At 38.1% G+C, this 18,942-nt stretch overlaps 1 protein-coding gene across 1 annotated transcript in view; it reads right to left on the minus strand.

Annotated features, from left to right (window-relative positions):
* LOC106880679 (carboxypeptidase D) overlaps positions 1-18,942 on the minus strand; it is a 42,343-nt gene that overhangs the window by 2,145 nt on the left and 21,256 nt on the right. Inside the window, exons 4-24 of the mRNA XM_014930735.2 lie at positions 18,705-18,803; positions 15,999-16,318; positions 15,192-15,383; positions 13,699-13,982; positions 13,247-13,343; positions 12,700-12,842; positions 12,151-12,320; positions 11,256-11,641; positions 10,392-10,549; positions 9,689-9,780; positions 8,590-8,782; positions 7,573-7,681; positions 7,020-7,172; positions 6,473-6,641; positions 5,176-5,368; positions 4,500-4,635; positions 3,490-3,639; positions 3,160-3,270; positions 2,636-2,700; positions 1,176-1,310; positions 372-557 (exon numbers count right to left, since the gene is read on the minus strand). Of these exons, the coding sequence (XP_014786221.1) occupies positions 372-557; positions 1,176-1,310; positions 2,636-2,700; positions 3,160-3,270; positions 3,490-3,639; positions 4,500-4,635; positions 5,176-5,368; positions 6,473-6,641; positions 7,020-7,172; positions 7,573-7,681; positions 8,590-8,782; positions 9,689-9,780; positions 10,392-10,549; positions 11,256-11,641; positions 12,151-12,320; positions 12,700-12,842; positions 13,247-13,343; positions 13,699-13,982; positions 15,192-15,383; positions 15,999-16,318; positions 18,705-18,803 (3,541 nt within the window). The remainder of the gene's footprint in view (positions 1-371; positions 558-1,175; positions 1,311-2,635; positions 2,701-3,159; positions 3,271-3,489; positions 3,640-4,499; positions 4,636-5,175; positions 5,369-6,472; positions 6,642-7,019; positions 7,173-7,572; positions 7,682-8,589; positions 8,783-9,688; positions 9,781-10,391; positions 10,550-11,255; positions 11,642-12,150; positions 12,321-12,699; positions 12,843-13,246; positions 13,344-13,698; positions 13,983-15,191; positions 15,384-15,998; positions 16,319-18,704; positions 18,804-18,942) is intronic.

The raw sequence follows: 18,942 nt of genomic DNA on the forward strand, positions 1-18,942 counted from the left end.
ATCTGCCTCTCTCTCTATATATATACATACATATATATATATATATATACATCTCTGCCTCTCTCTCTCTCTATATATATATATATCTCTCTGCCTCTCTCTCTCTCTCTATATATATATCTCTGCCTCTCTCTCTCTCTATATATATATATCTCTGCCTCTCTCTCTATGTATATATATATAATGCCACACCCACTGGCTTAGTAGGCAGACCAACATTCTCCTTGAGCAGAATATCAGTCCTTCACATGGTTACTCATTTACGACTGGGTGTGTGCATGTCTGCAAATATCTGTGTGTGTGTGTGTGTGTGGATAGTTTATTCATGCATTCAAAACCTAAAATGTGAGAAGAAAGAAAGAGTAAATCACCTTTTCCCAGTCTTCGTAACCCTCTGCTGTTATAATCACCATGTATGATCCTGGTGGTAAGTAGATCCAAAAGAGGCCATCCTCACTTTTGAAAGTAGTTTTTAACTTGTAGATCTGGATACTCACATTACCAACCAGAAAACCAGTGGAATTATCCACTATTATCCCATGAATTCCCTGTTGCACCTGATAAAGTAGGGGAAAAAAAATACAAGTCATTGGATTGGAGTCATGAAGGGCTTGAGAAGGGTATGGGTATAGCCCCTTTAAGATAAGGCCCATAGAAGGGGTGTAGGGGTTTTCAGTAGTCTATGGTCAACCCTATTATTTAGTCTGATATTTATATCATTGATTTCTGTTGATTGAAAGGCCACATAGTTACATAAAACAAATATAAATTTGTGCATACACAATCCAACCACATGGTCACAGGTTCAGTCTAACTGCGTGGCACTTTGGGCAAGTGTCGAGGCTATAACCTCAGGCCAACCAAAGCCATGTGAGTGGATTAGGTAGATGAAAACTGAAAGAAGCCTGTCTATATATATATATATATATATAGAAATATGCTGTGTGTGAGAAGACCCGGCAAGCCAAGTGAGACCTAAATCTAAGGCCTCAGCCAGTCCACTTATGCGTACCTTCCTTCATTGGACACCAACGAGGGTAACCTCTACACATTAGCTTCATCTGCTAGAAATAGCAACCAAATCTCCTTCAAATCCTAATTTACTTTCTTGAGTCCATCTTAATCATATCTGACCCAGAGGGGTTATGGTAGGGTGACTAAACAGACACGCTCACCTCCTTCATTAGCTCAATCAATGGTAAATGATGTTTCTTCCAGATTTGTAAGAGTTCTTCTTCCGGAGGACGGTAACAACATCCTCCTAAATAAACGCTTACAGCTGGACACTTGTTTGTCAGTGAAGAATAATCCTGCAAAATAAAGATTTGTAAAACATGAGTAGCAGTAGTAGTCCAGTGACCATTCCTGACACTCAAAGACAAAGGAACATGCAATGAGAGAAAGACCAAGACAGATACAGGGTATATAGGAGCAGGGTATATAGCACAGAAATATGGTATTATTATGGAAATAGAGTAATACATCTGAAATAAAATAACCCAGGTGTGTATAATAGACATAAGGGTACACATAACTAATATTGGGTATATTTAATGGAAACAGAATGTTTAATAAAAATATAGTGTGTCATCATCATCATCATATTTAATGTCTGTTTTTCCACGCTGGCATGGGTTGGACAGAAATTGGCAAGTTGGAGAACTGCACCAGGCTCCTTTTATTTGTTTGGGCAAAAGTTTCTATGATTGGATGCCCACAAGGGGCTACACACAGAGGGGACAAATAGATTAAGTTGATTATATTGACCCAGTGCGTAACTGGTACTTATTTAATTGAACCTGAAAGGCAAAGTTGACCTCGGCAGAATTTGAACTCAGAACGTAGTGGCAGATGAAATACTGCTAAGCATTTCGCCCGGCGTGCTAATGTTTCTGCCATCTCACTGCCTTGGGCAAAAGTTTCTATGATAGGATGCCCTTCCTAATGCCAGCCACTTCAGAGAGTGTACTGGGTGCTTTTTATGTGGCACCAGCAGCAGTGAGGTCACCAAACAATTCATAAGGCAAGGCCCCTTAACTGAGGTGGGGTGGGGAGTAGAAATGAGGGAGGTGGCTTTGTGCCAGGTGATGAGAGGCTATAGAGTATGGGGAGAGGGATAGAAATGGATGTCTTGCAGTAGAGAAGACACATGGATGATGATGTGACAGGACATACACATGTTAAATTGCAGGTAGGTGTATATAAGTGGAACCAAAAGGTGATTGGATAGGTTTTCATGATTGCAAAAGGAAAGTGGGAAAGGGACATACAACTGAGAAAGTGCACAGAACATAGAAACAGGGTATACAAACCTGAAATAAGGTTTGTACAATGTAAATAGGCTACGTATGACAAAAATAGTCATACAAGCTGCAGAAAAAACAAAAAAAAACCTGCCAAATTCACCATTCTTAGTTGTGTACATCCGTGCCTTTGAACAGAGATGCCTTGTTTGTTCTGCCTCACACTGCACAGACTCCCCTACCACTGTCGCTACTGTGAATGTAGCAAGCCAGTGATTTGCCCCATTGGAAACCTGTCACCAATGGGATTGTTGTACACAAAATGTGAAATGAAATGAAATTAAGAAAAAAATAAAATAATTTTTTAGAAACCCAATAAAATGGAAACTTACCAGTAGACTTCCAGTGTGGTTGTTGATTTTAGAGGCCACAACAACATTGCTGCTGTATTTCTTGGCTGTAAAAAAAAGACAGGACAGAACAACATAAACCTTCACCCAAAACCAGGAATCAGAAACTGTTTTGTTTTGTATCGATCCAATTTCATTTCTCTTTAGATTTGCTCATGGCCTATGTAACATAACTTCTCATCATTTAGCATCTATTTTCTCATACTTGCATGGGCTGGATGCCCTTCCTGTTGCCAACCCTTTACCTGTTTCCAAGTGAGATACTATTTCCCCACAGCCAGAACGTTTCCGTGGTAGATTGGAAACAAAGGACAATAGCTTCCATGACAGTTACACTTATCTGCAATTATCATTGTGATACCAAGATAAGGAGACAGTAACACACACACTATATATATATATATATATATATATTTTGGGTTGGTGCATAATTATTGCAGCTCTTCTCCAACAAAAACTATAACAATCCATCATCACACAAGTAAATATCAATTTGTGGACCTTACCGTTTAAATTGGAACTGCAATTAGAGTTTTGGCGGGGATCTGATGCGATGTAATTAACATAATCATTGGCAAAACGTTTCTGAAAATTCTTGTATGCACTTTCGGCATGTCCTGATAATTGTGGAAAAGAAAAAGAATATAAAATCAAGAATAATTGGAAGGGAAAAAACAAAGGATAAAACATTTGGAGAAAAATGTTTCATTTCTGGTGGTGTTGGAAGAAATTAATAATACTAATTAACACATACAAGTTTCATTTGTTCAATCAACAATAGCAATAAATAAAATGATTGTCAAAATAAAGCCCCGCCAAGGACCTGATATACATACTGTTTGTTTCACTGTCATAGTAAGGGTAAGCAGCCACAACTGGTTCTCCTGCCCTCAATACAATTGTTGCTGTTATTGATTTTCCTTTCATCCATTTCATGAATGACCCTGTTTCCGGTTGTGCATGTGAGGGGCCGTTTCCTTCTGTAACTGAAGAACAAAAAGTAAAAGATTTTAAATTTAATGATTACAAACAGACGAATGACTTTCTAAATGTATAAACAATATATGTATGTAGGTTCATAGATAAATAGGTAGACAGATAGGTAAATGTATTATATATATATCCTCATCGTTTAACGTCTGCTTTCCATGCTAGCATGGGTTGGACGATTTGACTGAGGACTGGTGAACCAGATGGCTACATCAGGCTCCAATCTGATTTGGCAGAGTTTCTACTGCTGGATACCCTTCCTAACGCCAACCACTCCGAGAGTGTAGTGGGTTCTTTTACGTGCCACCAGCACGAAAGCTGTGTATATATATATCATCATCATCGTTTAATGTCCGCTGTCCATGCTGGTATGGGTCGAGTTCAATACCCAGCAGCATGTTGTGCCCTTGAGCAAGACGATAATGCACCAATTCACACAGCTAAAGTTGTTACTGAATAGCACGAGGAACATTCTAGTGAAGTTGAACATCTTATCTGGCCACTACAGTCCCCAGATCTCAATATTATTGAACATTTATGATGAATTTAAGAAAACAAGTAAGGAGTCGATATCCTCCATCTTCACTACAAGAACTGGAGACTGTTTTAGCTGAAGAACGGACAAAAATTCCTTTGCAAACAATTCAAACTTTGTCGAGTCCATACCTCGTAGAATTCGAACTGTAATTACTGCCAAAGGCAGTCCTAAACCGTATTAAAATAAATTTTAAGATGTTTCCATTATTTTGTCCAACCCCTGTATATATAATTCATTACACATAATGATATTTTATGTATATATAATTTATTGTATATAATAGAATAGTGTAGAAAGATTAGTATTTGAAATCCTTACTTTTGAAGTCAGTGTCTAAGTCAACGTTGTTGGCATTTTTAATTCCATCTTTGCCGTCGCATTTAGTCTTGTTTGCTTTTTCAGCCCCATCAGGGTTGAGTGAAGGCACCAGATGTATCAAACTGTTCTGCAAGATCTGGAAAATGAAAATTATATAAGACACCAGAGAATAAATGAGTTACCATATTTGATGGCATTAAAGGTGCATAGGTGTATCAGATGTACCCCCAATTTCAGTAGTGCAGATTCAGGTAAAACATTTCTCAATGCATTAAAATATATAATGTAGTGTGTTCGATTCTCTGACTGGGCTGTGTGTTGTCTTCTTGAGCATTATATTTTATTTCATGTTGCTCCAGTTCACTCAGCTGCAAAAATGAGTTGCGACGCCACTGGTGCCAAGCTGTATCAGCCCCTTTGCCTTTCCCTTGGATAACATCGGTGGCATGAAGAGGGCAACTGCTGGTCTTGCATATACAACCGTGCCTGGACTTATGTCTTGGAGGGTAACTTTCTAGGGGCAATCCCATCATCATTCATGACCGAAGGGGGTCTTTACCCTTTTATAAATTGACTAAAAAGTAATGAAACCATTGCCCCAACATAGAGGTAAGTGGAATGGGCGAGGTGACAATCTAGTGAATGAAACCAGTGAAAAAAGTCAAAGAATACTTACAGATGTGACAATGTAGTCTTTACCAAAATTCTGACAGAGATGTTGGGAAAGTTGGAGAAGAATCTCTCGACCTGCTGCTTCATTACCATGGATGTTACCAACAAGTAAAATCGTTGCTTTGGGTTGTTGTTTTATAACTGTCTTCCCTAAGGTCAGCAAAAAGAGCTCCCTTTGCTCAGATGACTGTCCTAGACTAACAGGCAGAAAGAAAAGAAAACAAAAGTATATAAATAAAAATATGAAATAATCTCAGGTTCTTACCGTGCCTTGGGGGAACAACAAAAGCCTACAAGTTTTGTTTTTTTTTCAGATGACTTTGAAAGTATTTCATTATGGAACAAAAAGTATCCATTTTCTCCGTTGCCTGCCTTCCATGTTGGCAGGGGTTGGAGAGTCTGACAGGAATTGCTGAACCAGAAGACTGCATTGGGCCCCAGTGTCTGCTTTGGCATGGTTTCTATGGCTGGATGTGCTTCTTAATGCTGATCACATTACAGAGTGTACTGGGTGATTTTTTTTTTTCTTAACGCCAGAACTAGTTGGGTCACCAGATAACTTGCAAGACAAAGCCCCTCAACTAAGTGGGGTGCAGTATTGAGGGAAGTGGCTTAATACCGGGTGATGAGGGGTTAAAGTCTGGTAGAGGGACAGGAACAGGTGTCATACTGTGGAGGAGATCCATAGCTTCCCCAGCTGGAATAGGAGAAAAGATGGAGGTGCTGAGATTACCGGTATTCTGTTAATGAAGCATCTAGCTGAAATAATAACTGAAACATATCCAGAATGTTCAGGATCAACTTCCTTTTGTTTCTTCCCTCCTAGGGGCTTCTGAGTCATCAAACCCTTTCATTAAACGTAACTGAGTTATCTCCCTTGCTTGAATCAATGCAGTGAGTCTCTATATGGTTGTTTTACATGCTAGAAATATCAGTCAAATTTCCCTCAAATCACATCCAATTATGTTAGAAAAAGGGTTTGCTTCATCAGGGCTGACATGGGGCTAATTAACAGCAACAATATCAATGATAATGGATATAGGGTTGATTAATTAATTAACCAAATTATTGTGCTCGTTACATTAAATATACTTGTGCATATTTTTCTATGAAGAAATTTGCTCGTCTTTTTTCATATGGAGGAGAAATAAAAAAAGATAAAATAAATAGATAAGAAAATCAAAGATTAAAAAATTTATAAAAATGAACCAAAACCACCCAACAGAAAAACTAATAAATAAAACAAAAATTAAAACAAGAGGGAAAAATTTATTGAAAAATATATCTAATGATTTACTGACCTGGTGTAGGAGAAAATTCTAGAACAGCTTTTATTCAAATTCTGGATAAACTTGACCATTTGATCATAGTTATGATAAGTGAGCGTTTGTAACTGAACCAACATTTCAGCAGTGGTGGTCGTTAATTGACTGGGGTGTATGGTCACCTGTTTGGTCATTTGGCTCTTGCCTGTAAAACAGGGAAAGCCAGTATTTATTGGATAACCCAATATGTAAATAGATCTAATCAAGTTCTCTATAATAATTTCTTTTCTTCTCTTCCACCTCTCTCAGCACAGTCACTAGTTTCTCTTTCCCAACATAATAGAGAAAGGAAACAAATAAAAAAATATATATATTTTAAGAATTTTATTTATTAAGATGAATGAATAAACATATGTACATACATACACACAGGCACAAACCTACACAAATGTATACAGATATGCTATATCTATACACATATTTAATTAAATCTTTGAGTAGTCCTTAAGTAAGGACCCAAGTATTTCACTTGAGCACTCTCACTGCCAACACATTCACAAAAGATAACAAGAAATATTATTACCTGGAGCTGTTACTGTTAAAGTATGCAGGCCTTCAGTTGCCATGATATAAAAGTCCCCATTTTTATCAGCTTGGAATGGTTCAGAGCCACCATCAATGGCTATAGACGCACCAGGCAGTGGTTTGTTCTGATAACTCACTCGGCCTAATACACCTATAAAATGTTCAGGGTAAATTTAGTAAGAAACATCTGTCATTGTATGTATGTATGTATGTATGGTGATACAAACATGAAAGCAGAACTCAACATAAATGTGTGTGTATAGGATCTATTTAATAGTCAGTGATGGTCAACCACATGTGTAGGGTTCTGTTCTATTTCTAATTATTTTGGTTTATAAGCTCCTGTTCTCTACTGAGATGTGTGTGTGTGTGTGTATGAGAATTTAATACCGCTAAGCATTTTTCGCCTGGCGTGCTAACGTTTCTGCCAGCTCGCCGCCTTGAGGGTGGTCAATATTATCAACTGAAAATCCCTGAAGGTGCTCTAGTATGGCCACAGTTTAATGACTGAAACCAGTAAAAGAAAAGAAAAAAACAGTGCTGTAGCTTACCTTGAGTGGATTTCATGAGGAAGTTCATTAAAGGCTGGACATTACTTAACCAAATTTGACCAATTTGAGAATATGGTGGATACTCACAGCAGGCAATACGCATGGCTAGCTGTGAAGATTACAAATATTTAACAGGTTAAATCGTTTGAATAAATATTTCAATGAATAATTACAGCAAACATTTTGCAATCAAAAATGCTCCATTAAAACTTGCTCCTTCTCGCCTTCCATACTTTTACATCCCTCAATAAATTAAGTACCAGTAGAAAGGATTATTATTATTTATGCTGAATCATCAACGCTGTCCTACTAAAACTATGTGTGTGAGTATAGAGTGATGTAGTTGTATGGTGGACCAGTGGTGCAATAATATCCATCAAATTGAACCATGAAAACAGTGCTGTCATCAAGACTGATTCTTCAGAACAGTTCCATCTTAAGGATTGGAAAGTCATGGTTGGAGCATCCTTTTTGATGAAGATCTGTTTGATCATTGATGACACAAGACTAAATAATAGAACATATAAAATGGCTCTTCCTTGAAAAAAATGGATGTTAAAACAGGCAAGAATACATGACCGTGTGGTAAGAAGCTTGCTTTCCAACCTCATGGTTCCAGGTTCAGTTGCTCAGCATGGCACCTTGGGTGAGTGTTTTCTATAGCCTCGGGCCGACCAAAGCCTTTTAAGTGGATTTGGTAGATGGAAACTGAAAGAAGTCTGTTGTGTGGGTGTGTATCTATGTCTGTGTTTGTTCCCTCATCACCACTTGGCAATTGGAGTTGGTGTGTTTATGCCCTTGTAACTTAGTGGTTCAGCAAAAGAAACTGATAGAATAAGTACTAGGCCCAAAAAATAAGTCTTGGAGTCAATTTATTTGACTAAAAGCCCTAGGGCAGTGCTCCAGCATGGCCACAGTCAATGACTGAAACATGTAAAAGAATAAAACACACACACACACACACACACACACACACACACACACGTATGTATAGATGTATAAATCAAAAAAACTTACCGTATATGTGCCATAGATTTCAAAGACATGCTTTAAAATAGAGGCTGGACGTCTAAGATGCTTTTCTTTGCTTTTGCACTGGTTGGCTGTGAAGTTCTTTGGAATGGTCTCGGTAATGGCATCAGCCAACATCTTAAAGATCAATCGATTGATCTGACTGTAATTAGCTTTCTGGTTGTTATCAAATGGGAAACTGGAAGAACGAGAATGAAGGAAATAACGTTATAACGAAATGATAGAGAGACACAGAGAGAGAGACAGACAGACAGACAGGTAAATAGGCAGAGAGAGGGAGATTTATGAAATACAAACAGATAGACAGACACAAGATAAAGAGAGAACGAGTGGGAAAATTATACACTAATATGTGTTGTTGGAGGTGAATTAATGTAAAGGAGACTGAAAGGAGGAGGCAACAACAACAACATTGAATGGATTAAGGGAAAGATTGATAAATAAAGTTGGAACGTCCAATGGTGCTGAGACTTATTTTATTGTATGACAAGAAGTAGAATTATGTAATAGTATGGTGGATCAATGAGGCTATAATATTCCTGTGTAAAACTGGTGTTGTAATTGTATGGTGGACCAGTGGTGTTATGATATTGCTGTGTGTGGTAGAGTAATGATGTAACTGAATAGTGAACTAGTAGTGCTATGATATTGGTGTGTAAAGATAGTGATGTAATTGTATGGTGGACCAGTGGTGCTATAATATTGGTGTGTGAAAACAGAGTGATGTTGTAATTGTATGGTGGACCATTGGTGCTATAATAGTGATGTGTGAAGAGAGAGAGAGAGAGAGAGTGATATAGTTATATGGTTGATCAGTGGTGCTATAATACTTGTGTGTGAGTATAGAGTGATGTAGTTGTATGGTGGCCCAGTGGTGCCATAATATTGATTCACAAAGATAGAGTGATGATATATTGAATAATGTACTCCGAGGTAGACTTTTGCTGAAAACAACACCAAGTGATAAGAGCGGGAATATTTTCTATTATCAGTCTGCTCAGTCACGGCCGACCTGTGGCTAACAACAATTCATGCATGTTCGTGTAACTAAACATACTTAAAAACCAATATTAACAGTACTTACTCCACAGTTTTGCCGTCAGCTTCAAGACTGAGGGCCTGAGTAAAACGGTTTCTGCTGAATGCTTTCATTAAAAGAGGTTTCACAGATCTGCTCTAAAAAGTAAAGAGAAATACATGGCTGCAGTCAAATGAGTGAAATGGCTGAAAGAACAGAATAAAAGAATAAGATATATGCATATGTGTGTGTGTGTGTGAATGTATTGGGTTGTCCGGAAAGTTCGTGCCGATTTATAGTAGCTTACCTTTCGACTTATTTGCCATGAAACCACCTCAGTTCTGGGAAGAAGGTATTTTCAAGTTAAAGGAAAGATGGAGACGCATTGTGCAACAAAATGGTTCATATTTGGTTGATTAAAAACGTAATGGCAAGTATTTATTGACCTTTTTCTTACCTTTAAAAATCGGCATGAACTTTCCGGACAACCCGATATATTCTTGCGTGTCCTGGTGTAAACACTCTTAGGTATTTACATCACTAAAGGGAGGCAACTCAATAAAACTACAGTAACTACATCAATCAATAAATTGTGATCAATAAGGTGGTGCTCCAGCATGGCCACAGTCAAATGACTGAAACAAGTAAAAGAGTAATAAAATAAGAGCCAAACTAATTACTGAGTGGTCAACATAAGCAAGCAACAACAACAAAGAAAATGGCTACATTCCAATGAATGGAATCGTAAGTGATAAATTTCTTCACTTACCATTTTATGTTTTGTACTGGAAGACTGATGTGTTTGGTTTTGAGTCAAACAGGAGCCAGGCTTTGCCATGTGTAGCATCTCTAAGTTTAAGGTTGGATATATGAAGATGTGGGTGTTTTCTAATAAGTTTCTGATGCTTGTGTCGTTATTTCTGTAACCTTTAACAGATTGAAACAGCAAAATTAAATACAAACATACACAGGGTGGCCCAAAAGTAGGTTTACAGTTATCACGTAGGCACTTTAAATCTCTTTAAAAATATTTTATTACGTTTAAATTTCTATCTTACGATCGTATTGTTTCTGCACATCTTAAACAGACAATGTTTAAATCTCCCAGACGCTCAAAATGTCCTCCTTCAAGCCTCTTCAGAACACTGACACACAGTGCAGCACAAATTCCAATCTCCATCAATTTCGGTGAATGCATCAGAAATGGAATCTTTTAATTCATTTACTGTTTTGGGATTCTTCTCATAAACCTTGTTCTTTACAACACCCCGCAAAAAAGAAATCCATTGCTGTCAGGTCAGGTGAATGTGGTGGCCATTGGATGCTGCCCCCTCTTCCAAACCAACGCTGTGGAAAGGTACTCTCTTGGTAGATATCATTATAATATATATACATATATATATATATAGATAGATAGATAAAATCTCTCTCTCTCTCTCTCTACTATCTATCTGAGTTCAATTCCAGGCCAGGCACTAAGGTGAATCACAAGACACCTGAAGTAGGTTGGAGTGTATAATAGCCAAAACAAAGTGAAAACAACAATCAAGGTGAGAACATCACTCCGACTACGTAAAATAAAATTCCTCATCTCACAAATCTAAGGAGATATTCCTGTAAAACAGAAACTTACCAAGAGATAAATATTTAATGAGTCTCATTAAAATTTCACTGGTGACAGGTTCGTCTCCGTTTATGTTTGCCATCAGAGCAATTCTAGGTTTCAATGACCCCGGGGAGTTCTCTTTGTTGGCGCTCATGTGGACTTCCATCAGGGTTAGCCTCGAGGCCTTGCCTCGTGTCTCCGTGTAGCTTAAGATGTCACTGTTGAAAGACGACAACCCTTGAAGGTATCGTCGGATTTTGGGCAGGAGCAAATAGTGCGGACCCTCAGCATTTTTCCTCAGAAGGAATTCGGTTTCGTTCAGTAATGCTATGCTTGAGTTAACCATTAGGGTGAAATTAAGAACCACTGCGGCCCCTTCGGAAACCTTGATCTGAGCAGTCTCTGATATGTAACTGAAATGAAACAAAAAAATGCAAATTTATTTTTAAAAAAATAAATAAAGAGAAAAAAGAAAACAACACTGCTTACTTTTGATGTACCCATGCCCCTTCTTTTCCACTCTGTGGCTACAGGTTTTGGGGCCAATCCCAGTTCACAACATCTTGACTTAATGCCATCTACACTAACCTGACAAATATTTTGTGAGTAGAGGATCATAGCGATGATGATGATGATGATGATGGTTGTGATAATGATGATGATGATAATTGTGATAATGATGATGATGATAATTGTGATAATGAAATTGGTGGTATTGATGATGTAGATGATTATTATGATGATGATGATGACAATGAGGACAAGGAGGATGTGGATGATGATGATAGTGACAGTGAAGTGATGACAATGTCCAAGACAATAATGATTGCAATGATGCTAATGATGATGGGATTGCAATGACACTATGCTAATTTTTTGGTCATCCCAGACCACAAAATATTCCAGAGAAGAATCAACTCACCCAAACTTTGAAGCAGTGATTTCATATTTGTCCGGCGCCAGAAGTCTCCAATAATCACCATCATTTCCAGTCACCACGTCATGGTCAATTCCTGACACTGATATTTTGACATTGGACAGGAATTGACCCGTCATTTTGTTTTGGACAAAGCCTCGAACACCTTTATGAATCTGGAATGTAAAATTACATATTTTTCTTTCTTAGTACCTTATAGGGGTCACAGGTGCAGTTACAAACAAGGATTTCTGAATAAGATTTCTAAATTATTAACCCCATTTTAAAAATATTTATTCCACAGGGGCAGTGAATTGACAGAAAAAATCAGGACAGCAGAAAAAATGCCTTGTGGTATTTAGTTACATCCTTTTATGTAGAAGCCAGATCAAAATAGATATCAGAGCAAGATGCAGTCCTCAGACACACTGGATCCTGTCAAACTGTCCAACCCATGCCAGCATGGAACATGGAAATTAAGTGATGATTATGACGATGATGATGATCATAGCCTATACTCACTGACTCCCACAAGTGGAAAAAAAGGGGACTTACTTGAGCCATGTATACCAACAAGGAGTACTTATTGTCTTCCCAGTAATCCTGGAGTCTTGAAGCGTTTGGAAATTTTACACAACTAATCTCAAGAGTGATTTCAAAGCAGTTGGTGTTAAGGTAACTCCAATCTTGCATTCCTCCTGTAAATATCAAAAGAAGATGAAAAACAGAGTAAACAGAAGGTAAAGGCAGGTGAGATCTGGATAACCGGCTTTCGTGGATGGACTGCTTTGTTGTTAGCAATAAGGTTACAACAACTTGCGTGGTAACTTGCACTTTAGGACTGATTAACTGGTACAAGTACCACATAAAACCAAATCATACGACATCTCGAGAGTCAATTATAATTCCACAGATATCTCCCTTGTCACTCAACCCAACGTACTCATTAACCTCAATGGTTTTTTTTTTTTTCTCTTTCCTCATTACGGCTATATTTTTGATTAATAAAAAAAAAAAATTTTCTTGGTTGATTTAGTCTATTAGACCTGAACTAACAATATGATGAAGTTATTTCAAAAAAGATGTAGGATGACAGACTCACCTGCTAAACTATACCATTCTGCACCATTGGTTACACCACCAGGAAATCCTTTAGAGACTTTGTCGCATTTCTCCCCTTTGTACATCTTTCGATGAGCCTTCAATGGAAACAAAACACTGATAGTCAGGAGCTGCACACATTTGGATGTATATATATATATATATATCTTTTATTTTCTGCTTGTCCCAGTCATTGGATTGCAGCCATAGAGGGACAGAAACATGGTGTCTTGTAGGACGTGACAGACATGGCTATTCCAGTTGGAAATGGATAGAAGATGGTTGAAGGGATATCAGGGCATAGCCCCAAGAGACAGGAATGGGAAGACAAGGGTTCCAGAGGAATGGACAGGATAAATGGATGGGTAAGTTTGTGAAGATGGAAAAGTTGTCAAACGGAAAATGAACTTGAAAAGAAAAAACAAAAACAATACAATGTAATCTAATACATACGAATGAATAAGATTTGGCCAAGATTTTGAAGACTTTGTCATCTGGAGATTTGCTGTACTTATTCTCTCCATTGGGAGTATTGTCAAACGGATAACTGGCAACCAAGGAACCACCATGTAGATTGGCAGACAGTACAAATGGAATTGACTTAAACCAGGCCATTACGGCTTGGGTTTCTGGCTCAAGTGTCCGTATGAGAGATTCTTCGTCAAACTGGTCTGGGAAATTCCGGTTCAGATCTACATTGTGAGCATTAGCGCGTCCTCTGAGGTAGGATAAGAACCCTGTTGGAGGAAATGGTAATTTTTAGAGAAAAATAGGAAAATGGAATTCAGAAAGGAGAAAAGAAATTAAATGGGAAGATGGGGAGGGGGATATTGAAAAAATAAAGGCAGAAAGTAAATAAGATTAAAAGAGATTTCATCGAAAAGTATTTGAAATGAAAAATAATCAATAAGGGGGAGACAAATGTGGTTGCTGTATTTACCCCCTTAGTGAAGACAGAGGTATTGTTTTCAGTCGTGTTTGTTTGTTTGTTTGTCTGTCCGTGGACAAGATATCTCAAGAATCACAGGATGGATTCAAATGAAACTTTCAGGAATGGTTGGCCTCGTGACTGACACAAACTGATTAGATTTTGGGATCAATCCAGTACCAGAGAAGGATTCTGGATTATTTTACCGTTTTTTTACTTAATTTTTTAGAGCAGTCTGGTTCAGTTTGTGAGAGCAGTTGAGTTTATTTCAGATATTCCCATTTTAAAAATCATCTCTGGCTAATCGTTGAGAGGACGTTGGTGTTGCCTTGGCGGAGATTTGCGCTCTCTGAGTGCACTTGTTAATGTTTTGTTGTTATTTTGCTGTGTTTGATGTTTTATTCTTTAGCTCCTTGTCAGCTTTGGCGAGCAGACTTACAAAAACCTTTAGCATTCAAATCAACCACACCTGGACTGATCATTCTACTCATTTAATGTTCAAACTGACCAGATCCAGCTTCTCACACACATCCTACATTGTCAGTCTAAAAATAAACAATCACAGGCATTATTTCAAAGCTATGAAATAATGCAAGATTAATCCAAAACAATGTAAATAAATAAACATTACATCTTGCAGAGTAATCTGAATGCTAAAGGGTTACTGTTTAAACTAGCCAGATCCAACCTCTCACACTTACCCTACAATGTCATTCTAAAAATATACAATCACATCGTTGAAATCTCAAAGCTACGAGATAATGCACGATTAATCCAAAACAATGTGAATAGATAAGAATTACATCTGACAGAGTAATCTGAATAATAAAAGGATAAAGATATTCCAACCACAACTAACCTTCCTTTTAGGTATAATTTGAGAGAAATTTAGCTGCAACTTCTAACACATTAAGCACTGACCACGAAGACCACTACCCTTCACACACACCCACTACCTCCACCCCACCGCAAGGTGAAGAAACAAAAATCACAAAAATAAATAGATTTTCATACTGACCCTTTGTGGAGTTCTCAAAGCCGTCTGGATTCATGGAAGGCATCAAGTGAATCCTGATTGTGTTAACCAAACTTGTTAACAGAGAATTCCTGCCATAGTTCTCACAGAGTAATTGTGCCAGCAACAACAGCATTTCACGTCCAACAGCCTCGTTGCCATGCATATTAGCAATGTAGCGGAATTCGGGTTTGCCTGCAAATTAGAAGATAGGGCTCAAGATGGCTACTAAATAATAATAATAATAATAATAATAATAATAATAATAATAACATAGAAAGGATTGAGGTAACTCCTCCTGAAGATATAGAGTCAAAATTAAAAGAAGAGTGCCATTGTTATCCAGTGAATGATATTTCGACATCTTGTGTGTCTTCAACTGGTTCAAAAAATAATAATGATAATAATAATAATAATAATAATAATTAATAATAGTCCTTTCTACTATAGACACAAGGCCTGAAATTTGAGTGTAGGGGGATAGTCGATTACATTGACCCCAGTGCTCAACTGGTACTTATTTTATCAATCTCAAAAGGATGAAAGGCAAAGTCGACCTCACAGGAATTCGAACTCAAAATGTAAAGAAGGACAAAAATACCACAAAACATTTTGTCTGCCATGCTAATGATTCTGCCAGCTTGCTTATGATAAAGATAATGGATTGGTAAAATTGTTAGATTCACACAGAAAATACCCTGGGGCATTTGCTTTTATTTTTATTTTTATTTTTTTTATGTTGTGAGTTCAAATCCTTCCAGATGATTTTATGAATAGCTCAACACATCGGAACAGAAAACAAAACCTTACCTGGCATATGAACTCCAGGTTTGTTAGTTATTTCTAACACCCAAAGATCTCGCTTTTGAACGGACTTGCCCAAGGAGTAAAGTCGAGTAATATGAGGGCACCTGTCGACAATGGTCTTCAAGAGCTCTTCAAGTTCCTCAAAGTGATGATATTCAAATGTTGTTGGTTCTAGAAACTGCAAAGCCTGGCGAGTGTCTGTAATTTCCAGCCTTTCTATCTCTTCAATGAGCCACTGTCTACTCCCGGGCTGAGATTGAACTGACGACAGAGACCTTTGCTTTGTAATGGAAAACTCTGTTGGTACTACGGAGGGATTGTCGCTGAAAGCAAAAAGCAAAAACACAAATAGGCACCAGCATGACCGCATGGTTGAGAAGCTCATTTTGAAACTGCATGGCTTTGGGTTCAGTCCCATTGCACAGCATCTTCGGTAAGGGTCAGCCCTAGGCTGATCTAAGTTTTGTGAGTGAATTTGATAGACAAAAACTTGTGTGTGCGTGTGCGTGTGCGTGTGCGTGTGTGTGTGTGTGTGTGTTACAGGGATGTAAGCACACCAACATATAACAAGTGATTAAATAAATATATTCACCTTTCCTATCACCTGACTTTTAATGGTTTTGTGAACAAAATATTGGACTGACACCTGTGCAGGTGGCACATAAAAAAACACCATTTGAGCGTGGCCATTGCCAGTATCGCCAAACTGGCCCTCGTGCCAGTGGCACGTAAAAAGCACCCACTACACTCTCTTTTACTCTTTCACTTGTTTCAGTCATTTGACTGCGGCCATGCTGGAGCACCACCTTTAGTCGAGCAAATCGACTCCAGGACTTATTCTTTGTAAGCCTAGTACTTATTCTATCGGTCTCTTTTTGCCGAACCGCTAAGTTACGGGGACATAAACACACCAGCATCGGTTGTCAAGCGAAGTTGGGGGGACAAACACAGACACACAATCATATACACACATACATATATACGACGGGCTTCTTTCAGTTTCTGATAATTTTAGATTGCCAACATACATATATATGCACTCACACATACATATATATCTATATGATGATGAGGTGGTGGTGATCATGATTATAGTAATGATGGTGATCCCAGAACCAGGCATAAAGGGCTAGTAAGGTTACTAGTAACAACAACAACAGCAGCAGCAGTCACAACACCACTACCACCACCACCACCACCAACAACAACAACACAAACCACTACTACCATCACCACCACCAACAGCAGCAGCAGCAGCAATGACAGCAACAGCAGCTGCAGCAGCAACAGCAACCTCTACCACCACCAACAACAACAAGAACAACAACAGCAACAACAACGATGACAGGAAAAAAAGAACAGTAGCAACAACAAAATAACAGGGGAGAGGAGGGGGGACTTCCATATGTTTGGAAAATAAGGCATGGTGTACCTTTTCCTCCCCTTCCACCTACCACCACTATGGATCTGAGGAAAAACCAAGAAAGAAAAAGGAAGTAGTGGTGATGGGAAGAGCAGGAAATGGGTCAGTTCCTCCTAATAACAATGGTTAAAATAATCAGTAATTGAAGCTAATTGTGGAGACGAAAAATTAATGTTTGTCCTTAATTATTTGAACGAAGAACATTGAAAGGAATTAATTAACCACTGGAAATAACTCCAAATTAGCTTTAGACAAATTATGGAGGGAGTGGCATTTGTGGTGACGGTGGGGGTGGTGATGATGGTGGTGGTGGTGGTTGTAGGGGTGGTGGTGGTGATGACTGGAGATAATGATAGTGGAGGTGGTGGTGGAATGGTAGTGCTAGTCATGGTGGTGGTGGTGGCAACACTGGTAGTTATGAATGTTGTGGTGGTGGTCATGGCCAGTAGCAAGTCGGAGTGGCACCCACAGTGGTGGTGACAGCAGTGGCAAGGAGCAATGGTGGTGGGCATTGGTAACAACAGCTGCAACAGAGCAGTTGGCAGCAGAGAAAGACACCAAACCCTTTACTTTAGAAGAATGAACAACACAACCATTCTAGTTTCCTTGTCTGATTTCAAATAATGTTGTCCCTGCCTCACCACCACCACCACCACTAATAGCATCATCATCATCTGTATTTGGTTGGCTCAAGTCTATAGTAGAAGACACTTGCCCAAGGTGCCACACAGTGGGAATGAACCCGGAACCATGTGGTTGGGAAGCAAGCCCCTTACCACACAGCCACTCATCAGATACATACATACATCATATATATATATACATACACATACAATATATACATGCATACACACACACACACATATACACACACACACACACACACGTATATATGTACATATGCACACAAAATGCCTAAAAAACAAAAGATGGGTTGGTCATGGGTGGAACACTGCTTGATTATTTATAAAGGGAAAAGTTGCTTTTAAATAATAACAACAATGAAATGACAAGAACTACAAATGACATTTTTATAACAACAACAAATACAACAATAAAACAACAAAGCCATAACAGAACAATAAGAAACAAACAAATAATCAACAACACAAAAACAAATTCAACAATAAAGACAACACAACAACATGGATACTAAAACACAACAGCAGAGCAGTAACAAAAAACATCAAGAATACAATGACAATAACAAGGCTAATGACTACTGACACAATGTGTAACATTAAAAAACACTGCAAATGTTCAAAAGGCAGAGGAAATATTTTTACCTTTGAGAATCATCAGTCTTCGATTTCCACAGTTTTACTATAGTTTTTACACTTTCTCCTTTGGGTACTGTTACATCTGTGTATGTCACAGTTTTGTATCTACAATAAATATAATAAAATTAATGACACACAGACAGGCAGTCAAGACAGTAAGGTGGACAAAAATGAAAAAAAAAAAAAAGAAAAAAGTCCTCCTACCCAAGCATATGTCACTTAAGAACACAAAAAAAAAAAAACA

The sequence above is a fragment of the Octopus bimaculoides genome, chromosome 25 (assembly GCF_001194135.2).
Source record: "Octopus bimaculoides isolate UCB-OBI-ISO-001 chromosome 25, ASM119413v2, whole genome shotgun sequence".
Classification (NCBI taxonomy): Eukaryota; Metazoa; Mollusca; class Cephalopoda; order Octopoda; family Octopodidae; genus Octopus; species Octopus bimaculoides.